This window comes from Macaca fascicularis, chromosome 11 (assembly GCF_037993035.2).
Source record: "Macaca fascicularis isolate 582-1 chromosome 11, T2T-MFA8v1.1".
Classification (NCBI taxonomy): Eukaryota; Metazoa; Chordata; class Mammalia; order Primates; family Cercopithecidae; genus Macaca; species Macaca fascicularis.
The window spans coordinates 78,652,033-78,671,956 of record NC_088385.1 but is presented as its reverse complement, the minus strand read 5'-3'; the positions used below and the strand labels follow the sequence as shown (position 1 = coordinate 78,671,956).

At 41.5% G+C, this 19,924-nt stretch overlaps 1 protein-coding gene and 1 pseudogene across 3 annotated transcripts in view; one reads left to right on the top strand and one right to left on the bottom strand.

Annotated features, from left to right (window-relative positions):
* TBC1D15 (TBC1 domain family member 15) overlaps positions 1–17,026 on the bottom strand; it is an 87,793-nt gene extending 70,767 nt beyond the window's left edge. For all 3 annotated transcript variants that reach the window (XM_005571550.5, XM_005571551.5, XM_074007426.1), the window contains exon 1: positions 16,974–17,026. In XM_005571550.5, coding sequence (XP_005571607.3) covers positions 16,974–17,003 — 30 coding nt within the window. In that variant the 5' untranslated portion in view covers positions 17,004–17,026. The remainder of the gene's footprint in view (positions 1–16,973) is intronic.
* LOC107126683 (magnesium transporter MRS2 homolog, mitochondrial pseudogene) lies at positions 2,655–7,598 on the top strand (annotated as a pseudogene).
* Positions 17,027–19,924: the final 2,898 nt, after the last annotated feature.

Below are 19,924 nucleotides of genomic sequence, written 5' to 3'. Positions count from 1 at the left end.
ATAAGAAGCCAAATTCTACAAAGAATCAGCACCATGCATCTCAAATAGTAAAAGAATGTATAGGCAACACATTCTCATGACTGTTACCTTAGGGATACAGAGGCATCAATATGTAAAAACAGAACAGCCTAATCAGTTTCCCAAACCATATCTAAGATATTACTCCCCAAACCTAACAACTTACTAATTTGAGATATTTTACAAGGGACCAAATTATATGGCAAAAACTTACCTAAAATACATCTCGAATGGGGGTATAAATGATGTTTTCATTTCATCTTCCAGTTCATCTAGCAGAGCACACTGAATATGAAAACTGCTCGAAGGATACATAGTGTCAAAATCAAGATTTGGTTGGTTTGGCAATATGGGGGCGGGGTGAACCATAATTCCTATATGGTCCAATCTTTTAAAATCAAGAAATAATGTATTTCGGTAAATGAATTTAAATTGAAATTTGAAGAGAATAACAAGATAACCCCCCAAAAAATCACATACAATAAAAAGGCAAAAGGTGCAACTGATTAAGAAAACCAAAACTTTTTTTTTTTGAGACGGGTGTTGCTCTGTCGCCCAGGCTGGAGTGCAGTGGCGCAATCTCGGCTCACTGCAAGCTCTGCCTCCTGGGTTCACGCCATTCTCCTGCCTCAGCCTCCCAAGCAGCTGGGACCACACGCACCTGCCACCACGCCTGGCTAATTTTTTTGTATTTTTAGTAGAGACGGGGTTTCACCATGTTAGCCAGGATGGTCTCGAACTCCTGACCTCGTGATCCACCCGCCTCGGCCTCCCAAAGTGATGGGATTACAGGCATGAGCTACCGCACCTGGCCAAGGAAAACAACACTCTTAAGTACCCAGTAACACGAAGTAAAAGATATGGAAGATCTTTTTTTTTAAAAAAAGACACAATAGCTATGTTTTAATACTACTACTAATAAAGAAATGCAAGAAAGTGATTATGATAAAAGTTAGGGTAACATTTTCTTAGGAGACAAGGGGTGGTACATGGAAGGTCATCTGGAGTTACTGGCAAAGATCTATTTTTTTTTTTGAGACAGAGTCTTGCTGTGTCGCCCACACTGGAGTGTAGTGTCGTGATCTTGGCTCACTGCAAGCTCCGCCTCCAGGGTTCACGCCATTCTCCTGCCTCAGCCTCCTGAGTAGCTGGGATTACAGGCTCCCGCCACCACGCCCAGCTAATTTTTTTGTATTTTTAGTAGAGACAGAGTTTCACCATGTTAGCCAGGATGGTCTCAATCTCCTGGCAAAGGTCTATTTTTTAATCTAAGTGGTGATTACAAGAAGGTTTGCCTTATGACTCTTTGAGCTATATGGTAAATGTGATTTTCAGTATCTGAATTTTGTTTTACAATAAAAATGCTAAAAATTACTGATGATAAACACAAAATGATATGGTTTAACTGTATCCCTACCCAAATCTCATCTCAAATTGTAATCCCCACATGTCGAGGGAGGAACCCAATGGGAGGTGATTGGATCATAAGGACAGTTTCCCCCATGCTGTTCTCATGATAGTGAGGGAGTTCTCACAAGATCTTATGGTTTAAAAGTGGCAGTTTCCCCTGAGCACTCTCTCTCTCCTGCTGCCATGTAAGACATGCCTTGCTTCCCCTTCGCCTTCTGCCGTGAAGTTTCCTGAGGCCTCCCTAGCCATTCGAAACTGTGAGTTAATTAAAACCTCTTTCCTTTATAAATTACCTAGTCTCAGGTATTTCTTTATAGCAGTGTGAAAACAAAGTAATACACAAAATGTAAAGTCTTAAATAGGATCTAAATCAATCTCAACGGTACTGAAGGAATTTTGTCTGATGGAAAACATGACACAAATTCAACAATGAAAAAATATACCTCGAGAAGAAGAAAGGGAAGAACAGATCAAGCAGAGATTTGAGGAAGTAGCACCACCTGTCACCAAGTTAATGTGCAAAAGAAAAGGTTGGAGGGAGAGGAATGCTATTGTTTTGGAAGATTATACAGACTATCAATGAGATGGGAGAAAAAAAGACACTTAAATACAAATTACAAACTAGTATAAAACCACTCTATGTATATGATGATGACCTTCAGCTACTCAAACATCTACTGGCACATTCTCTAAACACATACCATCTGTTAAAATTCTTGAATTATCTTGCTGATAATGTTGCCTGTCAGAAGGTACAGAACAGAAAAGAGAATTAATGCAGACCAACAAGAAGGAAATAGTAAAATCTTGGGAGAAAAAAGCCATCTTAAGAGTTCATAACAACAAAAAGAACAAATTTGGAAAACATTCAGCCTACGATTGAAGGGGAAAAAAGATGTACAGAAGAGATAGGTATTAATTCCACCAAAAACAGAAAGGAAAAAGAAACCCTATATAAAAACTTCCACTTCTGGCCAAGATGGAATGACAGGCTGGATTTAACCTCCCACCAGGAAAATAATAATAATAATAATAAACTAAAAATACTGACCAACCTATGAAACAATGGTTTTCACAATACTCCCCCCATCAAACAATGAATGATAGTGACTACTGAGAGAAAGGAACCAAATGAAGTTAGCAATACAATTGTCTAGCTTACCGTTGTGAGTTCCCAGCTATGGGAAAGGGAGAGAAAACTCAGAAGGCGTCCAGTGAGGAGAGGGATGTGGGAAATAGGGGATGCCAATACAGCTAGAGTTCACAGGAGAAAGTACCAGAGAAAAGAGAAGAACACACAGGGAACTCAAGAAATCTGCAGTCTTCCTCGAGTATTCAGCAGAGTATGGAACAGTGCATGTTTGTCAGTAAACTCCTCAAGGCAAGAGGGAAACTATTAGAAGAAACTATCTGCAGACTCACATAGCTGTTTGCACCAGAGTGGAAAATTTCATAATTCACAAAGCACTCCCTTGCCTCATCAGTGAGGCAAAATTAGTTCTATACTAAACACTGTGCTGATACCATTTAGCAAAGTTTAAAGGCAAGACCCAAAAGCACCAAACTGACTCCAAGCAACTTAAGTGCCTTCTAACACAAAGCTCAATAATATTTTACAGAACACAAAAATAACTAGCATCCAAAAAAAGAGAATTCAACATATCTGACATTTTCCAGTAAAAAATTTACCACTAAGGCATGCTAAGAGCCATGCTAAGAGCCAGGAAAATATGATCTATAACAAGAAAAAGTAATCAATTACCACTGACCACAAAGCAACACAAATAATCAGTAATGAAGGATATTAAAGTATTATTTTAAGTCTATCCCATATGTTCAAGACACTAAAGTCACAACTTGGCCAGGTGCAGTGGCTCATGCCTGTAATCCCAGCACTGTGGGAGGGTGGTATGGTTTGGATCTGTGTCCCTGCCCAAATTTCATGTTAAATTGTAATCCCCAATGTTGGAGGCAGGGCCTGGTGGGAGGTAATGGGATTATGCGGGCAGTTTCTCATGGTTTAGCACCATTCCCCTTGGTGCTGTCTTGGCAGTAGTGAGTTCTCATGAGATGGTTGTTTAAAAGTATGTGGCACGTATCCTCTCTCTATTCCTCCTGCTCTATGTGAAGTGTTGGCTCACTCTTTGCCTCCCGCCATGATTTTAAGTTTCCTGAGGCCTCCCTAGAAGCTGAGCAGAAGCCAGCATCATCCTTCCTGTACAGCCTGAAGAACCATGAGCCAATTAATTAAACCTCTTTTCTTTATAACTTGCCCAGTCTCAGGTATTTCTTTATAGCAGTGAGTGAGAATTGACTGATACAGAAAATTGGTACCAGGAATGGGCACTGCTATAAAGACACCTTAAAATGTGGGCGCAGCTTTGGATCTGGGTAACAGACAGAGGTTAGAAGAGTGTGGAGGGCTCAAAGATAGGAAGATGAGGGAAAGTTTGGAATTTCCTAGAGACTGGTTGAATGGTTGTGACCAAAATACTGGTAGTGATATGACAGTGAAGGCCAGGCTGACGAGGTCTCAGATGGAAATGAGGAACTATTGGGAACTGGAGTAAAAGTCACTTTTGCTATGTCTTAGCAAACAACCTGGCTGTACTGTGCCCCTGCTTTAGGGATCTGTGGAACTTTGAACTTGAGAGGGATGATTTAGGGTATCTAATGGAAGAAATTTCTAAGCAGCAAAGCATTCAAGATGTGGCCTGGTTGCTTCTAACAACCTATGCTCATATGCATATGCAAATAAATGACCTGAAACTGGAACTTATATTTAAAAGGTAAGCAGGACATAAAAGTTTAGAAAATTTGCAGCCTCGCCATGTGGCAATAAAGAAAAGTACATTTTCAGGAGAGCAATTCAAGCCCACAGCAGAAATCTGCATAACTACCAGAAAGGCAAGTGCTGATAGCCAAGACAATGGGAAAAAGGCCTTGAAGGCATTTCAGAGACCTTTGCAGCAGCCATTCCCATCACAGGACCAAGGCATAGGAGAGAAAAATGGTTTCCCTGGCCAGGCCGAGGATCCTGCTGCCCTGCACCACCTCAGGACACTGCTCCCTGCATCCCAGACACTCCAGCTCCAGCTGTGACTCAAAAGGCTCCAGGTAAAGCTCAGGCTGCTGCTTCACAAGGCGCAAGCTATAAGCCCTAGCAGTTTCCACACGATGTTAATTTAAGCCTGCAGGTGCACAGAACGCAACAGCTGAAGCTTGAGAGTCTCTGCCTAGAATTCAGAGGATGTATGGAGAAGCCAAGCAGAACCCTGATGTAGGGGCAGAGTCCTCATGAAGAACCTCTACTAGGGCAGTGAGGAGGAGGAATGTAGGATTGGTGCCTCCACAAAGGCACTGCCTAGTGGAGCTGTGAGAAGAGGGCCATTGTCCTTCAGATCCCAGAATGATAAATCCAAGAGCTTGCACTCTTAGCCTGGAAAAGCCACAGGCACACAATGCCAGCCCTTGAGAGCAGCCATGTGGGCTGAGCCCTGCAACGCCACAGGGCAGAGCTGTCCAAGGCCTTGGGTGCCCACCCCTTGTATCAGTGTGCCCTAAGTGTGGGACATGAAGTCAAAAGCCTTGGGTGCCCACCCCTTGTATCAGTGTGCCCTAAGTGTGGGACATGAAGTCAAAAGAGATTATTTTGGAGCTTTAAGATTTAATGACTGCCCTGCTGGGTTTCAGGCTTGCATTGGCCTATAGCCCCTTTCTTTTGGCAGATTTTTCCCTTTTGGAATGGGAGTATTTACCCAATGCCTATAACTAGGATCTTGGGAGTAACTAACTTGTGTTTCATTTTACAGCCTCATAGGTGGAAAGGACTAACCTTGTCTCAGATGAGACTTTGGACTTCTGAGTTAATGCTAGAAATGAGTTAAGACTTTGAGGGACTACTGGGAAAGTATGATTATATTTTGAAATGTGATAAGGACATGGAGATTTGGGAGGGGCCGGAAGAGGAATGATATGGTTTGGATCTGTGTCCCCGCCCAAATCTCATGTTGAACTGCAATACCCATTGTTGAGGGTGGGGCCTGGGGGGAGGTAATGGTGGGGGTGGTTTCTCATGGTTTAACACCATCCACTCTTTATGCTGTCATCACAACAGTGAGTTCTCATGAGATCTGGTTTAAAAGTGTGTGGCATCTCCCTCTCCCTCTTCCTCCTGCTCTATGTGACCTGTTAGCTTGTTCTTTGTCTTCCACCATGACTGTAAGTTTCCTGAGGCCTCCCAGAAGCTGAGCAGATGCCAGCATCATGCTTCCTGTACAGCCTGTAGAACCATGAGCCAATTAAACCTATTTTCTCTATAAATTACTGAGTCTCAGGTATTTCTTTTTTTTTTTTTTTTTTTTGAGATGGAGCGTTGCTCTGTCGCCAGGCTGGAGTGCAGCGGCACAATCTCGGCTCACTGCAAGCTCTGCCTCCCAGGTTCAAGCAATTCTCCTGCCTTAGCTTCCCAAGTAGCTGGGACTACAGGCACGTGCCACAACACCTGGCTAATTTTTGTATTTTTAGTAGAGACAGGATTTCACCATGCTGGCCAGGATGGTCCTGATCTCCTGACCTCATGATCCACCCACCTTGGTCTCCCAAAGTGCTAGGATTACAGGCGTGAGCCACTGCACCCAGCCTCAGGTATTTCTTTATAGCAGTGTGAAAACTGATTAATACAGAGGCCCAAGTAGGAGGATCACCTTGAGGGCAGGAGTTCAAGACTAGTCTGGGCAACACAGCTAGACCCCATGTCTACAAAACAAAAAAATTAGCCAGGCATGGTGGCACATGCCTGTAGTCCTAGCTACTCGGAAGGCTGAGGCGAAAAGATCACTTGAGCCCAGGAATTAAAGGTTGTAATGAGTCATGATCATATCACTGCACTTCAGCCCGGGCACAGAACAAAAACTCTGTGGCTTCTCCCGTTGCTGCCTGTGGCTGTGCAGCCAACCTGCTCAGAAGGAGCTGGGTCGCACCACTGTGCGAAACCCGCCAGCTCCACGTGGCAAGTGAAATGCACTGGTTTAGAACTTCTGATGTCTTTCAAACCACTCTAGCCAGTGTAGCCCCAGTATTTACCACGACAAAATTTGACAGAGAAATGTTACTTCTTTTGAAGGGAAGAACACTGAGTTATACCAAGAGTTAGGTCTTCAAGCCAGAGATGTGAGATTTCACCATGTAATGAGTATCACAGCCAGAAATAATAGGATTATCATGAGAATGGAGTATTTGAAAGCTGGGATAACTCGAGAGTGTCTTCTGATTTTAGATTATCATAATTTAAACTCACAGCAATGGCTGTTCCGAGAACTCTCTTCACAATTGTCTGGAGAGGGTCAACTTGTTATAAACCCTTTAACTTTTTGAGTTTAGAGCTATAGAAGCGCTCCCGCAATACTTGATCAACACCCTTCAGGTGAAACTTAGCATTTTCCAGCCACTGATCCTCGAGACGTTGGAAGCTTTGGTGGACCCCAAACATTCTTCTGTAGACAGAAGCAAACTCCACATTTTACTACAGAACAGCAAAAGTCTACTAGAGTTAGAAACAGATATTAAAATTTTCAAAGAGTCAATCTTGGAGATTTTGGATGAGGAAGAGTTGCTAGAAGAGTTCTATCAAAATGGAGTGACCCACAAGTCTTTGAAAAGAGCAGTACTGGGACTGACCATGCAGAGGAGATGGAGTTGCTGATGGAAAACTACCACCAACTGGCTGACGATCACTCCAATGCAGCTTAGGAGCTTAGGGTACTGATTGATGATTCACAAAGTATTATTTTCATCAATCCTGCCAGCCACCGTAACGTGATAATGAAGTTGAATCTACAGCTGACCGTAAGAACCTTCTCTCTTTTGCTCTTTGGAGTAATGGGAGTTGCTTTTGGAATGAGTTTGGAATCTCCCCTTGAAGAGGCCCAACGAGTGTTTTGGCTGATTATAGGAATTACGTTCATGGGAAGTGGCCTTATCTGGAGGCGCCCGCTTTCATTCCTGGGACAACAGCTAGAAGTTCCACTGCCTCGCATGACGGCCTCCTTACCTAAAAAGACTCTTCTAGCAGATACAAGCGTGGAACAAAAAACAGCCTCAGACCCCATGGACTTGGATCAGGCAGGAGTATCCTAACAAACAATGAGGAACAACCCTGTGGACACTGAAGTTTTTTTTTTTTTTTTTATAATCACAAATAACTTCTGATACTTTTATTATTTTCTTGTATGGAGTCAGACACTTGAAAAAAAATAATATCTGATGACAAAATATTTTGGAAGTCACAATACTAGAACTTGATTGCATTTCCAGAATTCTGAGTTAAAGAAACAAAGTGTTTGCTTTGTAACAGGCTAAAATTCTATTTCCTGCAAACTTTAAATGCTGTTTTTAGACATGATGTGAGGCAACACAAGAACAGAGAGTTGTATAAATTTTATTTAATTTATACATAACAAGAAAAGTACAATTTCAGGCTGAATGAAGCATAGGAGCTTGACAAACCCATAGGAAACCATAGTTCTTTGTCACTACAAGGAATTACCTTCATGTGAATTTCCTGATTCTCAGGTGACTAAAAGCTACCATTCTATGCATGAACCTTAAAACAAATTCTGGAAGTTTGTGCTTTAAAAACCAAACTTTGACATAACATTATTTTCTTATATTTGCCCCCCCTTTTATATAAGATGAATAAAAAGAAATAACTTTTTTAAAAAGACCCAACTGAACTTGTATTAAAAGGATTTGTATCCAGAACATAAAATCCAGGACATAAAAAGAACACTAAAAACTCAGTAACAAAAAAAAAAAAAAAAAAAGTTTGAAAAAAATAAGCAGATTTAAACAGACACTTCATCAAAGAAGATACAAGGACAGCAAATAAGCACATGGAAAATACTCAACACCATTAGTCATTACAGAAATGTAAACTGAAACCATAATGAAACACTATTACACACCTATTAGAATGGCTATAATTAAAATGACTGACATTAAATATGGGCAAAAATATGAAGCAACTGGAACTTTCATACACTGCCAGTGGAAACGTAAAACACTACACCTACTTTGGAAAACAATTTCCCACTGTGTTAGAATGCTACACACACAACTAATATATATGATCCAGCCACTCTATTCTCAGGTATCCAATCAAGAAAAATGAAAGTATATTTTCATAAAAGACGTACACCAATGCTCAGAGCAGCTTTATTTTATTTATTTATTTATTTATTTATTTATTGAGACGGAGTTTCTTTCTTGTTGCTCAGGCTGGCGTGCAGTGGCAAGATATCGGCTCACCACAACCTCCACCTCCCGGATTCAAGCAATTCTCCTGCCTCAGCCTCCCAAGTAGCTGGGATTACAGGCATGCACCACCACACTCAGCTACTTTTGTATTTTAGTAGAGACAGGGTTTCTCCATGTTGGTCAGGCTGGTCTTGAACTCCTGGCCTCAGGTGATCCACCCACCTCGGCCTTCCAAAGTGCTGGGATTACAGGTGTGAGCCACTGCACCCGGCCTAAGAGCAGCTTAATTTGTAACACTCAAAGTGGAAATAACCCAAATATCTATCAAACACAAGACCAGATAAACAAAATGTGATATACCCATACAATGAATATTATTTGTGGGTTTTTTTCGAGACAGTCTTGCTCTGTCACCCAGGCTGGAGTGCAGTGGCACGATCTCTGCTTACTGCAACCTCTGCTTCCTATATTCAAGCAATGCTCCTGCCTCAGCCTCCCGAGCAGCTGGGATTACAGGCACATACCACCACGTCCAGCTAATGTTTGCATTTTTAGTAGAGACAAGGTTTCACCATGTTGGTCAGGCTGGTCTCGAACTCCTTACCTTGTGATCCACCCGCCTTAGCCTCTTAAAGTGCTGGGACTACAGGCGTGAGCCACCATGCCCAGCCCAATGGATATTGTTTGGGGAAAAAAAAAAAAAAACTAATGATACATACAACAACATGAATGAATTTCAAAATAATTATCCTAAATAAAGAAAGCCACACAAAACCAAAGTATATACTATATAACTGAATTTATATAAAGTTCTAGAAAATTAAAACTAATTTATAGTGACAAAAAAAATGCTCAGTGGTTGCCTGAGGACACATGGAGTGATGGAGTACGGTGAGTCATGAGAAAACTAACAGAGATGGTGAAAACATCATTATCTTAATTGTGTTCATGGGTTCATGGTATACACAAAAGTCAAAAGTTGTGTACTCTAAATACATGTGGCCTATCACATCAATTGTATCTCAAAAATAGCTGTATAGGCCAGGTACGGTGGTTCACCTATAATCCCAGCACTTTAGGAGGCCTAGGTGAGCAGATCACTTAAGGCCAAGAGTCCAAACGAGATGGAGCAACATGGCAACACCCCATCTCTACAAAAAATACAAAAAGTAGCTGGGTGTGACGGTGCATGCCTTTAGTCCCAGCTACTCAAGAGGCTGGAGTGGGAGGATCGCTGGAGCCCAGGAGGTGGAGGCTGCAGTAAGCCAAGATCACACACTGCACTCCAGCCTGGGCCACACACCAAGGCCATGTCGGGGCGGGGGGCAGGGAAACAAGCTGTATAAAAAATAATTTACATGGAAAGTCTCTTGTTGTAAACAGTAAAAACCTAACTAAAAATAAGTACATACATATATGAGGACATTCTCACTAAAAAGAAAATAAAGAACTAAAATAAAAAAAGAAATTAGTTCTGCCTCAAAAAAAATTAACAATCACACTCCCACTCAATTGGGAATCAGATGTCCATAGGAAGCAAAATATATCAAGAGCATTCAAAGACTTGCCACTTGGTGGTGCTAAACTGAATGTATAAAACTCAATTCAACAAACTTTTATGAAGCAATTATGTGCCAGACATCATAAAGAACAGAGAGATTAAAAGGTATTAGAGTTCCTTGCTTGTCTGTACCTGGCAAAATTATTAAAAAGGTAAAATATTTACACAAGAAGGAATATGCTAAGTGTAAAAGTACTACAAAAAAGGAGGAAAGTTTTCCTTTTGGGATAAAAATGTCTCATGCCCTCCAGGCTCTTATCTATTCTTAAATATTTGCTAAGATGCCCAAGCAGGTAAGTACATTTATAAAACTTCCAATGATGGCCTGCTAAAAGCAACAGAAACTGCATTTTGTTTTTCTCCTCTAGCAAAGGAGCTATATCAGATATAACTTATTAAAAGAGTTCTGGTGACCACAGCAAACATTTCAGAATAAATTTTCTCACCCCTAATTTAGCAATTTAATTTAAAAGCAAAAATAAGGCAGAAAAACAGATAAATTCAACTGTTAGACAGAATGAACTTTTGCACAATCCAACTCAAGAACATCCTTCCTGACACAAAGAGCTAGAAAAACTAAGGAAGTTTCACAATAGTAACTTTTATACTGTGCCTTCACTTAAGACTGAATTTTTACTTACATTATGATTATTATAATCTTTATTTCCAAAAATGGAAGATAAAGGAAAAATTCAACCCAAATATTTTACATGTACCCGTAACTTTAGGGTAAAATTATTGCCCTAAATCATTCTCCAAACTTGGAAACCTTTCACCTACCATACACAACATACATTCTTAACTTTAGCAATTATGTGAACTTACAGGCTAATAAAACAACCAAAGTTTCAAAACTTTAGTTTGTTTAAAAACTATTTGGCATACAGATGATAATTTGAGCGTATGGTTTCAGAAAGCATCCCCAGGAAATGCGAGACTGAGCATCCTAACAGGTTCCACATTCAAATATCTATGCACCTACTTGATATCTCTATTTCAATAAGGCATCTTGAACTCAATGTGTTCTATCTAAACCGGCTCTTCTTCGATATTCCCAATTCTGTCAAAGATATCTCATCCACCCAGTTATCCTAAATGCTTCTTTCACCATCCAGACCCTATATCCTAAGTCCCTCAAACCTTTTCCTCTAGCACTGGCCCCTCATCGCTTCTAGCCTAAGTCACTAAAATAACATTCTGATCTCTCTTCTCGTGATCTAGTTACCTTCCAATAATCTAAGGTGCATAATGTATAACCACGGCCCAAACTAACCTTTACAAAATGTCCGTCTGGTTACACCACATAGGGGATTAAAAATCTTCTGTCTTCACCCTTTACCTCTATAGTGAGGCTATACTTCCTGATACTCCCAACACATAAAACATTTCTGCCTTGGGCCATTGTGAACTCTTGCTACCCAAAAGCTTGGTGCTTTTTTTCAGGTGTATTCTGTTCCATCTACCTGGAACACCCTTTTGTCCTTTCTCTCTGCAAATAACTTCTACCAAACCCTTCAAAAAAGAACATAAGCAATAGCCTGCCCAAACTCTTTGAACTACTCCCCATTCCACTTAATCTGATTTAGAAGTTTCTTTACTCATACACTCAGCACATGTATGAGCACCAACCAGATGCTGGAAATAAAAAGGTGTCAGTGGAAAAAACACACACAATGAAAAGTGTCTGACTAAACTAGCAGTATCATGTAAACCAGTAAATCAATGTATAGAGTAGAGTGTGACAGAGGAATGCAGAGACTCCTGAATGAGATACCATTTTCAGTTACTTCTTCAATAAATACACAGTAAATGCCTACCATGTGCCAGGTACAGAGCAAGTTACTAGGTGTAAATAAGTAAGATTCAGTCACTGCCTCCACAGTAGTTACAATCTAACTGGGGATGACAAGAAAACTGACAATTACAACATGTAAGTACTAACAGACTGCCACAGCAAGCCCTAATAAAGGCTATCTTACCTAGATTTAGGAGCCTCAGGTAGAGTGAGAATGAGGAAAACTTACTTGGAGCGACATATAAACTCAGATCTGAATAATGGCAATTTTAAATAGTAGAGAACGTAGGGAAGCAGAGGATGTATGTTCTTAGCAGAGGGTATGTTTTATACAGAGCAGTAGTTCAGTGCACGATTGAAACCCAAATACCAGAGAGTAGAGTCTACATAGTTTAGAAGCAAAAACAGAGACCAGATCAGATCATAAAGGGCTGCATAAGCCATGCTAAAGAACTTAGGAGTTTGAAATTTATCCTGAAGACCGACAAAAGCAACTAGAAACTTGCCTTTTCTAAGCCAATAAAGTGGCTGCAGGACCAAGAACGAACAGCTGCAGTAATCCAGGGAGGGAGAGACTCATGGTTGCTTGAACTAAGGCAATGGTAGTGGGGATGAGGAAAGGCAGGTGGCTTAGAAAGATATTTAGAAGATCAAAATGACAAGCCTTCGTGACTGATTAGATGTGAAAGGTGAAGGGAAGAACAGTAAGGACAAAACTGTGTAGATGAGGTTTTTTACTGAGATAGGGAGAACAGAAAGAAGAAAGCAAACTGAGTTTTATTTGGGATGTGTTAATGAGTAATGACTGTGGAACTAAAAAAAAAAACGCAGAATACAGGTGGTTGTAAGGGCAATACATCATGGATAGTCTGAAGTGAAGAGTGAGCCTTTGAGATCTAGAGAATGGTACAACTCTCAAGGAAGGGCAACTGGCAGAACTATTATTGCGTCTCAACGATATTAGTGTGCCAAGCAAAGTCAAATAGGAGACAGGAATAATTCAGGTGCTGGAGGAGATACACAGTCAGGGCTGCAATGAACCATGACCACACCACTGCACTCCAGCCTGGGTGACAGAGCAAGGCTGTCTCCAAAATAAATTAACACTAATAATAACAATACAAGTCTCTGTTTAACCACCCTTGTGTCCAAAGAACTCAGCACATAGCAGGTACTAAAACGTTTGTTGAACTAAAGAATGGCAGAAAAATTTAAAAATAAGACATACTCCTATTATACCATGGGTAACTACCATGTTAAAAGATCTAGTCTAGGAAAACAAGTCTGCAGGAAGATCTAGATACTAAGAATACTCATCTTTCCAAAGCACAAAAATTTCACAGGACTATGAGCATATTTAAAAAGAATTGGTTAGGGCCAATTTTAATTCTTATTAAAAATGACATCACAAATTCTAATTAAGAAAAAAACAGCTGATTTCCCTATTGTTTCAAGTAATTTTCGTTTTTATTTTTTGAGACAGAGTCTGCCTGTGGCCCAGTCTGAACAAGTGACACAATCTCAGCTCGCTGCATTGGGTTCAAGCGATTCTCCTGTCTTAGCCTCCTGAAGAGCTGCGACTACAGGCATGTACCACCATGCCTGGCTTTTGTGTTTTTAGTAAAGATAGGGTTTCACCACGCTGGCCAGGATGGTCTCAAACTCCTGACCTCAAGTAATCCACCCACCTCAGCCTCCCAAAGTGATAGGATTACAGGTGTGAGCCACCGTGCCCGGCCAGTAATTTTCAATAGAAAAAAAATTCTAATACATTAATAGAAAAACCTAGAGTGAATGGAAGTGTACTATAATAGGATTTTACAACTCTGAAACAAAAGAGCTATTAATGGACCCATTTCTCCCACTCTAATCCCTCCTCATTTTCTTTTTCTTTTCTTTTTTTTTTTTTTTTGAGACAGGGTCTTGGTCTGTCACCCAAGCTGGAATGCAGTAGCACCATCATAACTCACTGCATTCTCCAAGTCCCAGGCTCAAGCAATCCTCCCACCTCAGCCTCCCAAGTAGCTGGGACAACAGGCACGTGTCACCACAACCAGCTAATTTTTTTGTTTTTCATAGAGACGGGGTCTAGTTATGTTGCCCAAGCTGGTCTTGAACTCCTGAGCTCAAGTGATCCTCCCGCCTCAGTCTCCCAAAGTGCTGGGATTACAGGCGTGAGCCACTGCACCTGGTTCCTCATTTTCTCGTACCTTCTTGCTTCTTCCTCTTCACTGAATAGCTATTATGTGCCAGAATCTATGTTAGGTGCAGATGAAACATTTCAGGATCCGACCTTATGATGATTAGTTCAGTCTACAGTTTCCAATATATTTACTCATTAATCCTCATACCAAGCATAAAGTAGGTACTGTTATATCACAGATGACTGAAGCACAGAGAGGTTAAGTAATTTTACTGAAGTTGCTTGTAAATGTGTGAAAATAATTTCTGAAACTAGTTTGGCTTCAAAGACCAAGCTCTTAACCATTACCTTTTGCTGCTTCCCTACAAGACAGAGATTAACTTCCTCCATCACTTTCTGAAACTCCAAGTTCAAAGCAAGTAGAGTTGTAAGAAAAGTTACATCCTAGGTGGAGACACTGAGAGATTCTAATTCAACGGAGCTGGTAGCCCAGCATCTGTACTTCTATTAAACAGTATCACAAGTGATTTTTGTGCGCCTTGGTTAACATTCACTCCCCTGTATTTCTAAACTTGAACTCTTAGCTAAAACTTGGTGAAGGGAGGGGGAGATGAATAAACATACGCACACATTTTCTCCCCATCCCCTTTCCTAAAGAAAAAAGATTAGGAAGTAGGGAAGCATAAAGGTAACATGTCTTTTAATGTTACATTAACCAGCTTTCATTAGTATTATTATTATAATGCTGATGGTAAAAAAGTATAGAGTTTTCATTTGCTTTTTAAATCAAGAGATTATCAGGTTTGCGCATTAGAAAAATAACTCCAGTGGTGGTGTAGAGAAGATTAAGGGCAGAGACTGTAGAAAAGGAGTAAAATCAGCCAAAAAATCAAGAATAGAAGCAGACTAAAGGCCTGAACTATGCACTGATAGTAAAGATGCAGCAAATTTAAGAAACCTCTTAAGGTAAAACTGGTAGGACATGGTTATTGATTAGAGAGTATTATAAGAATGAATGTCTCCAAGTATGTTTAACATGCAACAGGTGAAAGATGACGCCATTAAACCAGATCTGAACATACTGAGAGAAGAACCGTGGGTTTTGTTGGTCATGATAGTATTACTTCGGAGAGGAGTAGCTTTTCACATGGAAAACTAGTTTCAGTGGAGTGATGGCAATAGGTGTGAATTTGCAGTGAATGAGAATAAATGAGGTTATGAAGTAGAATTATTAAATGTAAGTCTCGTTTTAAGAAGTCAGACTATGAAAGGTAGTGGCTGCAAAGAGTGAAAAATGTTTTTCATTTCACAACTCTGCTTCATTGCCTCAAGGATTCTTTCAAAATCAATCCAAACCTGAAAGGGGGAGATGTTTAAATGGAAGGGATCCCCTCTTGAAAAGTCCTAGCCTGGATCAGTTTATGTGGAAAATCAAACAGGATAACCTTCAAATATGCAGTAAATCAAGCAGAATATCAGCATCCACCCTGAACATAAAAAGTAAAAAACTGACAAGAAAACCAAGAGCACAAATAATCCAAAAAAGGATGCCCACCTATCCTTTAAAAGAGCCAGCACGTACAAGTATGTAATTTTATGTTTAAAAAAAAAATTCATATAACCCTAACAACTCCAATACAAGAAATACAAGAAATAATGATTGCCATCTCCTCAATTCTGCAGATAAAGAACGTGAAAGACACAGAAGTCACAACTGCCCAATTTTCCAAGGTCATACTTCAGATTAACAGCAAAACCAATCCCATATTTGTTATTCGGCCACCTAGTCTAATACTCCAAACACCAAATCACAAACGCTGTTAAACAACTCAAAATAGAGTAGGGAAGGCAACAGGGAGACATGAGTGAAACTCAAGGAACAGAGGACGCTATCTGCAATAAGTAAACAACACTTAGTGTTCCATGAGTCACTTCAGTTGATTTCAGCTGTTGATGAAATACTCCTTCACTGGGAAATACTACCCGTGGCGTATCATAAAGCTGATAGCCCTAACTATACATAAGATGTGCCCTCGGAACGCGAATAGGCACTATTCGACGAAATCTCCGCACATAATCCTAGTTTCCAACGAAATTAGGAGTGTCACTGACCACCTCCGTAAACCAGCATGACCAATACTCCCACTGAAATGCCTAGAAAATAAATATTTGAATAGAAGCCTTCCTAGACAAGCAGAGGACGGTGTAAATCTCCATTTCTCTCAGGAAACAGTCCCGCTGCTCACACCACCAACCAACTCAGCACCTTGGTAAAAACAGACCCAGTACACTCGTTTCTTCTAAAAGCACGGCTAGCTGCCTAGCACCTATTCAGGTCCTCCCGAAGGAAGCATAAACATCTTCAACAGAGTGTAGCAAAGAAGACAAGAGGCAAGTCGGGTTAACGCTTCAAAGACTGAAAAGACGCTGGAGTCAGAAGAGTAGACACAAAGAACTAGAGTCAAGAAAAAGTGAATCGGGGGGGGGGGGGAAGGAACTAGAGAGCCACCTGTCCGTTAATAAAGGTAATACGAATAAAAGCCTCTCTGCTCTGGGGCAGAAGAGCGCCGAGGCCTAGCTGGCCTTGGAGCAGGAGCCGGCTCTGTAACTCCGCGGCTGAACTGGCATTCACGGGAAACCAGCTGGTACCACCCAATCTTCTCCTACAGACACCACGGGTTGTCCGGACATAGAAATCCCCTCGTGTCCCTCCCCCAGCCAACTGCCAAAGAGCAAAAGCATCCCCGTCCCAGAGAAAAGCCGAGGACTTCCTGGAGGCCGTTACCTACCTTCCCGCTCACAACACCCGCCGCCGCCATGTTTCCTGCGCGTGCCTGGTAATGACGTAGCAGAACCTCACGTGTCTTTCGGACTTACAACAACATCCGGCAAAACTAGAATAACATCCGGGCGGGAAAGGGGCGGGGTGTGGCGGGAAGGGCGTGGAGGAACGTGGCCCGGCGGAAAAAGCCGCCAGACGCAGGCGTGCTGAGCTGGGCTCAGAGGCGGGTAGGGCTGAGTCTCAGCCGCAACGCTACGCTTGTGCTTACCCCACGTCCTCCCGGGGGAAGATTCCTAAAATAACGTGTACCTTATTTGTATTGGAGTTTGTCGAGACTCTGAAGCTAGCGCAGGCCACGTCGCTTTGGTGAGATGAAAAGAATACCATACTGGAAGCGCGCAAGCATTGTCCTGGTTGTTTTGTTGTTGTTGTAGAAACGGAGTCTCGCTCTGGCTGGAGTGCAGTGGCGCGATCTCGCCTTACTGCAGCCTCCGCCTCCCTATTCGAACGATTCTCGATCCTCAGCCTCCCGAGTAGCTGGGATTACAGGCGCGCGTCACCACGCCCAGCGAATTTTTAAATTAGGGGGTTTCGCCAATGTTGCCCAGGCTGGCCTCGAACTCCTGACTTCAGGTTATCCGCCCGCCTCAGCCTCCCAAAGTGCTGGGATTACAGGCTTGAGCCACCGCGCCCGACCCATTCGCCTGGTTTTGTGGCAGTAGGCAAATGACCAACACGCTCGAAACCTCAGTTTCTTATAGTAAAATAAAGATAGTAGCGTTGCCGTGAAGATCCAAGAAAGCCCAGCACTAACAAGGAGATATTCCAGGAACTAACATGGAGACTTTTCCCCTCTATATATGAGGTTTCTCTATTTGTCTGGTCACTGCCACTCACACATGACCTCCAGCAAGGTATTTCAATGGGAACTGTGATAATACCATGCCCTCATAGCTGCAGAGTCCAAGGCACATAGTTTATAGCACCTACACATTACTTAATAGCTCTGTGACTTAAAGCAGGTTTGTAAATTTATCAAAGCTTCAGGATGTAAACTGGGAATTACTCCTGCGTGGAGTGGTTGTAGAGATTTCATAGGACAATACATGTGTGGTAAAATGATTTGTAAAGATAAGAAGATAAGAATTGTATTTGTTCTCAGTGCTGTAAAAGAATGCAGAGAATGATTGTGTACTACCCCTTTGATAACTCTGGCACAGATCTGGGATTTCCCTGGCTCCAGGGCAGAATAAAAAGTCCCTTTCACCAAAAACACTTGTGCGCATTGAGGTACTTTACGTTTTCACACAGTGAGGAGAGGTTAGAGGCTTTTGAGTTTGGTTGAGGTAGGTGGCAACAAGCTCAACGACAGAAAAGGAGAGTTGCTAGTTATGTGAATATCAGGAACCCAGTAGGTGAGGAAAGTGGTGGAACCTTAGGTGGGAATGAATGTGTGGCATATTAGGGAGATTGCATCCTAGGTATCTGAGATTCCAACCATGACTGAGATCCTTATGCCCAAGCTTGGCATTGAATCAAGAAAGCAGCTTACCTACAAGGGATGAATGAGGTGAGAAAATGAGAATATTAGCAGTAATCAGCACTGAGTGAAGACTAGAGGGTCTTTTCCACATGTACTGGACTGAGACTAAAACCCCTAGAATCTTCGTATAATCTTGGGTGTGGAGGGGAAAATCCTACTAATGACCCAAATTACATTTTCCACCAGATCAGAGCATTGGGATGTGGTTAGAGAAAAATTCAAATGTGACGTCACATTTCTTACACCCTGTGTTTTAGAGAAACGTTGAAGCCCTTAGCACAATGCCAGGAATAAAAGGCTCAATGAGTGGTAGTTATTACTTATATTTTAATATATTAAGTTTGAGAACTACAAACTTCTCATTGAAAAGCCTCATTCCCCTCTTAGGTTCATCTGCTACTTCTTTACCTTCTTACGCTTCATTCTCCAAGTGCGCCATAAATAATCGCGCTACCCATGGGCTAGCCTTGGGCCTCTCTTCCTTTTTCTCCAAACACTATTCCTGGGCCATTATCCTCATATTCTGGCATCAAAATCTCCTATGTGCTGATGACTCCCAAGTATTCCCAGCCCAAGTCTCTCTTTCCTAAACTCTAGTCCCAGTGTCCACTGCCACTGGACTCCTGACTTGAATGACCTAATCATGCGTCAAAAAAGTATAAGCCTTTACTACTCAAAGTGTACGTGTACTGACCGGCAGCACCAGCATCAGTTGGAAGCTTGTTAGAAATGCAGAATCTGGCTGGGCGCAGTGGCTCATGTCTGTAATCCCAGCACTTTGGGAGGCCAAGGCAGGCAGATTACTTGAGGCCAGGAGTTCAAGACCAGCCTGGCCAACATCGTAAAACCCTGTCTCTTCTAAAAATACAAAAATTAGCCTGGAGTGTTGGTGCATGCCTGTAGTCCCAGCTACTCAGGAGGCTGAGCCAGGAGAATCGCTTGAACCTGGGAGACAGAGGTGGAGGTTGCAGTGAGCCAAGATCATGACGCTGCACTCCAGCCTGGGCAACAGAGCTAGACTCTGTCTAAAAAAAAAAGAAAAAGAAATTCAGAATCTCAGATCCCACCCCAGAACTACAGAAAAATCTGCATTTTAACAAGATCCCTGATTTGTCTGTATATTAAACTTTGAGATGCATAGTCTTAAGTGAAATTTTATTTTGCTTTTGTTCTCTGAAAATTAGTACACTTTGCTGTACAAGAGATGTAGCTAGAACTCAATTTGTCAAGGAAGTGTTGCTATCATGTGTTACAAATTAATTTGAATCAATTATCCCATTTAGGAATGGAACAGTTATACATTAATAGAGGAAAGAGACCTATTTTCCTTCTTCAATGATATCCTCTGTCTACATGCAAAGGGAAGAAACAAGGTCAGGATTTCAGAAGGGTTAGTTTCAGGTTTTAATTTTTTA